At 43.7% G+C, this 9,303-nt stretch overlaps 1 protein-coding gene across 1 annotated transcript in view; it reads left to right on the forward strand.

The window, feature by feature from the left end:
- myo10l3 (myosin X, like 3) overlaps positions 1–9,303 on the forward strand; it is a 53,582-nt gene that overhangs the window by 32,469 nt on the left and 11,810 nt on the right. The window contains exons 16-22 of the mRNA XM_035676461.1: positions 551–619; positions 2,493–2,575; positions 2,661–2,769; positions 3,581–3,661; positions 5,493–5,617; positions 5,800–5,914; positions 8,877–8,983. Coding sequence (XP_035532354.1) covers positions 551–619; positions 2,493–2,575; positions 2,661–2,769; positions 3,581–3,661; positions 5,493–5,617; positions 5,800–5,914; positions 8,877–8,983 — 689 coding nt within the window. The remainder of the gene's footprint in view (positions 1–550; positions 620–2,492; positions 2,576–2,660; positions 2,770–3,580; positions 3,662–5,492; positions 5,618–5,799; positions 5,915–8,876; positions 8,984–9,303) is intronic.

The raw sequence follows: 9,303 nt of genomic DNA on the forward strand, positions 1-9,303 counted from the left end.
GTTGTATAATTGTAAATTGGTTTAATTGTTTTTTATATTTAGTCAAATCAATAGACACTACATCACACTGAATACAATATAACAACAAAGCAGCCTTAACAGTTCACCATGTTGTGTGTTAAGTGTTAAATAAAATAAAGGCAAGGTAGGTTATCAAAAAGCAAGAAGTCAACCCTCATTGATCTTGTCTCAAGTTAGTGCAGAAAAGGTGCCCAGGATTTTTTATTTATTTTTCATATGGACAGACAGTTCTTATAATCATCTCTGGAAACAGTGTGAGAATGTTGTCATTGTGAATGCATCGATAGATTTTGGATATGGGACTATTGGTCAGATAAAACAATATTTTAGATTGCACTTTTTCTCAGTTTATTGAGTGAAAGAAGTTATTTGATCATGACAACATTAATGAGCTGCAGCCCCAGATGAGTTGACCTCTGAACTCCCTCTTGGAGCTCTCTATGTAATCTGCTTAATTTAATTATTACTAACTAAGTAGACGTGAACAGCACCTCGAAAGGTCAGTTGTCCCTTTGTTCTTCCTCCTCAGACAAACCCATACTACGTGAAGCCCAGAGTGAACGACCACCAGTTTGGCATCAAGCACTACGCTGGAGAGGTGATTAATGACACACACATACACACAGATACAGAGCAAAAGCAGCCCCCCTTCCTCCCTGAATGAGTAAGTTGGGGAAGTGAGGTAGTTGTTGGATGGGCAGCAGGATCATCTTTGCCAAAATCCACTACAGGATGTTGATGCTGCATCCCTCCTCCGCTGTCTTTTACCCTGAGTCAGGAGAAACTGCTTCACCGTCATCCTCTCCTTCCTTTGCTTACACGATGGCAGAGATCACTCCTGTGGGTTGTGTAGAGAAAGGCAAAAGACATCAGGGAAGAGGCACAAATGGACAGAGGGGTCAGGGCAGGAGGGATGGGTTGTGTGTGGGGTGGGGCGGGGGGAGTAGAAAGATTGGCCTTGATAAAGAATGGCCTTATGAAGCCTGCCTCAGACAAGGTCTCCTCAGTGTGAGTGTGGCAGCTCAGTCACAAGCCTGGCATGGACGTCTATGGTAATGACTTAGTCTAGAGAGGACGGGCAGGCCGGCCAGTTGTTCTCTCCCTCTCTCTCTCTCTCCCTCTCTCTCTCTCTCTCTCTCCAGTGTGCCTCTCTGGAGAGTTTAGTCGCCTCTCTGAAAGCTCCTTCTGTTATCTGAAACGGTGCTGTGAGTTCAGTGGGGGAAATAGTAGCATCCTCCCATAGATTTGATTATCCGTGCGGTGCCAGGGAAATGCAGTTGATTTAAATCAAGTTTCTTGTTGTCTGACATGAACTTTAACAGCAGCAACCTCACCGGACCTCGTGAACTCAGGGGTGTGTCTCAAAGCAATAATGCAATAATGCAACAAAGCAACTTTGCAAATGCAACGTTGGCAGATGGGCTGTATTTTATTTCTATGGATTCAGCGTTTACTGTGTGATTAATGCACATAACACCTCTAAGATTTTGCATTCAAGTGTGTAAATACCCTTTTCAAAACCCATCTCTCTGCAGCATCATGAGACCTTCCTAGTTAACTGTCATAGTTGAGTGAACCTGAAACTGACAGACACAGAGAGCCTTTTGTGGGAGTCTTTTCCAATGAGAGAGGAATGGAGTGTAATTATTGTGTCTGTGATTTATAAATACATGTGTCGTCAAGTTTGGATCTCATGGCTCCCCGTGAGCCTCAAGGCTTGGGAATGGGGGATGGGGGTTGTTATTGGATTCTAGTATACACACACAGCTGTAAATACAAACTCACATACACACCTGCTTGTGATTGAATTATGTGTTAGTTGTTTTAATATTATTTCTATGCATTTTTCAGCCTAAAAAAGTTGCATGCACTTTTATTTTCACTACAAAGAGGCACACACACACACACACACACACGAGCAAACACCCAAACACAAACTCAGAGCATATTACTGTGGGTCAGGGCGAGCAGAGGAATGCTGTGTTGCTAAGACGAAGGCTGAACAGAACTCAACAGGTGACTGCATTAACACACAGGCACTCTACCGTACACGAAGAGGCCCCCCCCCCAGTAGCAGATAACTCTGTGGTTGTGCAGCATGAATCCCAGACAGCAAAAATCCACCAGTACATAGGTGTTACCGTCAGCACTAAAGATATTAGCCAATTTACTTTTATGACTAGACATGTTACGTTGATTAACAGTATATTTATAATAATATTTGATAGCATTGTATTTGGATAACATTGCAAATCACTCTGAAGCAAATTCATTACTTCTGCTCATACATGTACATATAATGCGCAAATCATGTATATAGTCTAAATATATTTTTTATATATATATATTTCCTTAACTTCTTGTTTTGTTGTATTTGTTATTTTAGTCCTTTCTTGTACTTCTGTAACATCAGTAAAGTCTTATTTTATCTTATCTTAAATGTAATCACACTCTGCTCACCTCTGTTTTAGGTGCTTTATGATGTGCGTGGGATCCTCGAGAAGAACAGAGACACCTTCAGAGATGACATCTTGTTTATTCTCAAAGACAGCAGGTAAGAATAGATCACACTCTACCTGTATGATTCAGCTCATATGCATGTTTTTTACAATCATGTTTCCCTTTGTGTGTGTCTGCAGGCTCGACTTCATCTATGACCTCTTTGAGCGCGTCGGTAGTCGGAATGGAGATGAGACCCTAAAGATGGGCACAGCTCGACGCAAGCCCACCGTCAGCTCTCAGTTCAGGGTGAGACTCTATGATCCAACTATCAAATCCATGTTCATGATTGTGTGATTGTATCTTCACACAGACAACAAGTTAATTGTCTCTTATGTGCTGCATGCACACAATGATCACTTAACCCTCAACATTTGGCTCCTTTGACGTGGGGGCACAAAAAAAGGATAGAAATCATGAAGAGACAGAGGGGGAAGGAGAATGCAGTCAGTGTATTTGATCTGCACAGAATGATGGGTAATAGGATGTATGAAATATGTGGTTGTGGCGGTGGAGGGGGGCTGCAGTGAAGGGCTTAGCTTAGCATGTCCTAACTGTAGTGCAGAGAGAAGGAGCAGGGGAGGATTTGGCAGGCTGCCCTGGCCTACAGTTCCTAAAGCCAGGGGGATTAGGGTTGATGGCTGGGCAGAGAGGGGCCAACCAGGGGCCAATCACGCTCAGCTCTGCCAGGCCAGGCCTGGCTGGAGACAGACTGTCTGAGGCAGGAGGAGAGCGAGGCTGACATAGCCTGCGAGGTTCAAGGGTCCTTGGAGTGTGTGTGTGTGTGTGTGTGTGTGTGTGTGTGTGTTAAGGTAAATATGGACAGAGTAATACCTTGTAAGATATGGAAAGTAACAAATAACATTCAATCTGTATGTCTTGATACTTTTTCTCAAGTAAATTATCTGAATATTTCCTCAACCAGTGCCCTGTAAACTCACACACACAGACGAACAGTAGTGTACTTTTTATCATTGTCCACAAGTTGAGAAGTACATGCATAAATAAATAGATTCTCTGCTGTCTTGATCTTAATCCTCTTGTTGCTGATGTGTTTCAGGACTCTCTTCATTCCCTGATGGCCACACTAAGTGCCTCCAACCCCTTTTTTGTACGCTGCATCAAACCAAACATGGACAAGGTAGGTCATGCAAATTTCCTTCCACAAAAAAGAAATGTCAGAAACCCTGCCAGGTCTTGTCAAGGTCAGCGCTAGCAAAGTTAAACCTCCTTGGTACTATTCATAGTTCCCATTGCTCAGAGCTAATATTTAGTCTCATTACTGCAAAGTCAAATAAATGTTCCACTTAAAAAGTAACTATTCTTTTTGTTTCTGCTGCAAATTCTTCTCACTAATAAACTGATACCTCTCCTCTACTCCAATAAAAGGGCTGTGTACCAGCACATTCCTACCACTTTACCCTCTTTACCAAAGGTCAGAGGTCACTGCTGGCCACTCCAGCAGCAGCAGCTTGGCTGATGCTCTGCTGATCTGGCTGCATTAGTGGAATGCCAAGATAAGACCACAGTGCTGGGGTGCAGCCGGCGGGTCATTTATTTACTAGGCCTCTATTCCCCCACAGCTCTTTACCACATAACTCAAAACTCCTTAAAAATCTGCACTGTTGTCTAATTTTTTATTGGATATTGGATAGCTAGAGTATTGGTTATATAATGTTTCTTTATTCTCTGCATGAGAGAGTGAATTGGCTGCTCTGTAATCTAGTGACATTCTCTCTGTTACTTATTAATGTACACAGTGTGGCGATTGTCTACTTCTCTCAGGTCCTTGCCTTCCACTGCCTATGCGTCATTCCACACCTTCTCGCTTACTTATTAGCATGGAAACTGCGCTGTCTTCCTCTTACTCTCCTCTTTCTGTCTCCCTGCCTCCTTTTCTCTGCCTTTCCTTCTCACCCGCTCATTGGTTCAGCCTCGCATTCGCTCACCTGGCCCCGGTTGGTCAAGATGGAACAAGCCGTGCCTCTGTAAATCCTGCAGAATGACAGGATTGCATGCACAATCCTCTGACAGGATGGCATGCATGCAAACACACGCACAAACACACACACACACACGCATATAATGTATTTGTGCGATTTACATTGCACACAGTCTCCCCTGGAAAAAATGTCACAGAGGGAAGGGTCAGCTTGTTTTCACTCAAACAACTCAACATGCCGTACCTCTTTCAGCTGCTTAAATCCTCTCCTAAAGAGCAGAGTTCATAGCTCTAAGGGGTGCATGTTTATGTATGTGTGTGTGTGTGTTTAATTATGAACATGAACACATGCAAGTGTGCAAGTGCCTTTGTAACCAAGTGTGTCTTTTTCCATGCAGAGTAGCTTTAGCCTTTAATTAGACTGACACATTTGGGGAATGCTGCGGTCCTGTGCGGGGCTTATCCAGCGCGGTGTGTCCTCTGGGTGACAGTGGCCTTTGTGTGGACCCTCTAAGCAATCAGGCAGCCTGTGCAGAGGTGTAGGGCGGCAGACATCACAGATCCTTTCTGATAAGCAGGCCTGAGGATCATTAGTATCACAGAGCTGTGAACAATGCAGCTGATTATTCCTAAAAGAAAGGTCTGCCCGGTTGGCAAGGTCTTGCTCAACACTGTTCAGGTTTCTATCTGATGGCGTGTGTTTTCTTTTCAGTAACCTGATTGTTAATGTAAAATGATAGCACTCACCATGGTAATTTACTTTTTAGTTCAAGTTTAACTTGACTCAGCAGTAAGATCATTTGAATAGGTGTGTGTGCTCAGCAGTGGAGGATTGTATTTGCCTGCCGTGTTTATCCGTCCCATATCTTCTACTAACAGATACTCAACGAAACAAATTCCAATGCATAGTTGTTGTTGGAAAATGATATAATCAAATAAACAAAGAGCTGTTAGGGTTTATGTCCTTTGAAAAGGAATGAACAGACGTTTTGGTGTTTTTTCATGTTGTTTTGTTGTTTGTCATCTACAGAAGGCCAACCAGTTTGACCCTGATGTGGTCCTGAACCAGTTGAAATACTCTGGGATGCTGGAAACTGTGAAGATCCGCAGAGCTGGATTCCCTGTCCGTAGAACATTTATGGACTTCTACAGCAGGTCATCAAAATACAAAATACACATCAAAGCTGAATTATGTTGGACAACCAAAAAAAAAAAACAAAAAAAAAACAGCCAAATAAAAAAATGTACCTCTCAAATGCTGAAATCCCGAATATGAAATTTTGTCTTTTGCTGTTGTTTATCTAAATGTATTCATGTGTTTGTTTGTGTTTTCACAGGTACAACATGATCCTGAAGAGCAGAATCCACTCAGACGATGAGAAGCAGAGCTGCTCAGAGCTTCTCACACTTCATGACAAAGCCAAGCTGGAGTGGCAACTGGGGAAGACAAAGGTGGAGCACATACACACACACCCCCAAACTTGTTTTTGTCATTTATGAGGACATTTCTTTGACTTACATTTATGCCCTGGATACTCACAGTAAACACAACCACTAACCCAAGCTAGCCCAAACCATTAACCTTACATTTAACCTTATCCCTAACATCTTAACAAAGTCTTAACCCTGAAATTGTAAGTTTTACTTTGTGGGGACCAGCTTTCTTTTTCCAAAATGGCAGTTGAGTCCCCATAATGCGACTGTGTGAACACATATTTATTCCCACAATGTCATTAATACAAATACACACATGGGCAGGATAGAGTTACAGGCTCCAAGCAGTCGAGAACACAGCTGGACAGGCTGAAGGATCAGGTGAAATGCCAGTTGCGTGTGTTTTCTTGTAAGATGGACGCATGCACGTAATTGATTAATTGGCAGTGCACCAATTAATCACTTACATTCTCTTCAAAATAAAAGTCAAAATCACAGATTTGCAATTCCATAAAGATGAATCTGCAGGAACTGATAGCATATTGGTTCAATCTGACGTCTTCTGGGACTGATTTTTTTCACGAGTAGTCAACTTGCCGTCATTCCCAAACTGTTAATGTACCACAGTTTGGACGGCTCCAAATGTGACTCATGTCCCAAAGATTTTTCTGGCCGGTTGTGGTCAATCTACTGCTCTCCTGTTGACAACCACAGAGTTACATGGCAACTCCTAAAATCCCTGACACCAACAACTGTTACTGTAACTATAACCCAGTGCGGGGGCTTATAGTAATCCTGAGGCAGCCTTATTGTAGCTGGAAGAGTTTTAGCCTCTTGACACTCACCGAGCTGATTTAATAAACTTAACTCCCGGCGAGTGATTTGGAGGCGGTGATGAAGTGTTGCTGAGGTTAGGGGAAAGTCACATCTCATGCATTCATCCTTTAAAAAAAGTTAGCATAGTGTCATGATCTCCATCTGTTGCAATATAGCTCTTAGTGATGCTTATCTTTCACTTATCTATTCTCTCAGTCCCTCATTCTCTCTTTTTGACTCTCTCACCCTCTTTATTTAAAACAATCATCAACTAATCCTACATAAAGCTGTCTCTTCTCTGCACTCTCATTGAATGATTAACCTTAAATGAGTTGTTTGATCCGGACAGCAAAACCTCTTTGCTTCATGTTGAACTCAGCATAGACAGCCTCCACGCAGCAGAAAGAGGATATAAATAAAATAGCTTTATGGGCTCTCTTGAAATCAGCTAAATCCACATTTGTCCCACTGTTACTTCCTGCTCTAAGTTGTGGTTCCTCCGTGGCAGTTAAATCACTGAGACATTTGAAATTTGTTGGTTCCTTTTCGGACAGTTTTGTTGTAATACCCCATTTGGCTGGCACACTATGAATAGTGTCAGCTGCACACATGCTGAAATATACGTTGAGACCAAAAAATGTTTGATGTGAACCACATGTTGGTTCTTAATGAATATATCCTGTGCATAACCACAAATGTGCACATGTCTATGTATATTAAAATTCTCACACATGCATACAGTATATGTCTTATATACATGTCTTCAGTCACTGTGGATGATTTCCGAGAAAGAAATAATTTTTCCTCTGTGTGGGTAAAACTTCATTATGCATCCAAGGGTCAGCACTTTGACCTTTGGCTGACTCTGCCGATGACTGCTCCACTTTACACTGTATATACATGGATAGAGAAGGAGAAAGAGGCTACTGTTTCAAATTAAGACCCAAAAAATGCACAGAGTTGGGCAGAGTCTGTGTCAGTCCGTCCACATGCTTGTGTTTTCGACAGCAGCGTAATATTTTTGGGCTCAGGGAAATGTAGTGTGGGTTGTGGGAAAGGGGCTGAGAGACAGAAGGGGGCTACATTTCCTTTGGAGAAACAATCTGTGTGTAATTATATATGTGCTGATTGTGTGCAAAGGAAGTGTTTGCCCAGAATTAGGGGCTTGGGTGACGTTGCGCAGATTGTGTCTATGTGTGTGCGTGCGTTTGCGAGCCATTTGTTTTACAGAAGAGGGAAGGATGTGGACGAAGTGGAAGCTTCCTCCTCTCACAGACTTTACAGAGGCGGGCAGGGCTGCAGCTGTGGAATCCTTTGATTAGTGGAACATCTGGGACACAAACACACACACATACACACAGTCGCTCAAAGGTCTCCCCCCTCTTGTAGAAGCAGTTGATCCTCCAGGCTAGCAACAGATATCGCATTATCGCATAAACCCAGATACACAGCTGGCTGGTTCTCCCAGCCTGCTCACATGGGTAGACAAAATCTGATTATATTTTATAATGTAATGTCACTCCTACTTTCTCGTTAGCGTTTTAGTTTAGAAGGAGCGTAGGCTGTCAAATGCCCCACAGAGACAACTTTGAAAAAAGTCTCTTGGAGCGAGGGAAGGGTTAACTGAACTCTTTATCCTTCCTTCATAAGAGCACAGAGGGTGTGGCTTTCTATCTGGACACCAGCCACCATCCCTCCCCCTCATCCCTCCATCCCTACCTCTCCCCTCCTCTCCCCTCCCTCTCTGTGTCTCTCTGCCTGTGCACGTCAGTCGAGCTACCAACGCAGCAGTAGCAGCAGCAGCAGCAGCAGCAGTAGTAGGGAAACGCTCAGGAAGGACGCCTGAACACAATGAGGCTCTGCAGCAGCGGCGTTAGCAGCAACACTGCAGTCTTGGTGCCAGTTTTCCCCTCTGCTCTGCTCTGCAGTCAGGGAGAGTGGCTAGCTTGCTAGCCTCAGCTTGCACCACAGCTTCCTCTGCAGTGGGCACAGGGTGCTGCCAACAGACAACAGGGGCCCTTCACATCTCTGTGGGCCCTCTTTTGCAGCCTTACCAAGAGGAGGAACTAACCCATCCCATTTTATTTCCCTAACCTCCCTCTCCCTCTCTGTGTCTCTCTGTCTCTGTCACTCCCTGACGGCCGTGGCGCTGCTCGTCCCGCAGGTGTTCTTAAAGGAGGCCCTGGAGCAAAGGCTGGAGAAGGAGAGGGAAGAGGTGCGGCGCAGGGCTGGCATGGTGATCCGCGCCCACATCCTCAGCTATGTGGCAAGGTGAGTGGTAGAGTGTGAAGGAGGGGGAGGGCTGAGTGGCAGCGACAGTTGTCAGTGTTTGTTTTGTAATAGAGGTGTACAGCCTGTGTGTGTGTTTTGGGGAGGGGTGGGGGGATTATGTGCATATGTGAATGCCTTTGCACTTGTGTTTACCTTTTTGTCTGTGTGTGTTTATGTGGGTTTATATACAGTATCAGTGCATGCTCCGTTACAGATTCTCTAGTGCACTAAAGGTATACAGTTATTTCATCTCATAAGTGAAATATACTATATCCATGAACCCTTATCAAAGTGTCAGTCAGTTATTACAAAGTGTTCAA

The sequence above is a fragment of the Morone saxatilis genome, unplaced genomic scaffold, assembly GCF_004916995.1.
Source record: "Morone saxatilis isolate NCDOM2014 unplaced genomic scaffold, NCSU_SB_2.0 Contig5, whole genome shotgun sequence".
Taxonomy (NCBI): domain Eukaryota; kingdom Metazoa; phylum Chordata; class Actinopteri; family Moronidae; genus Morone; species Morone saxatilis.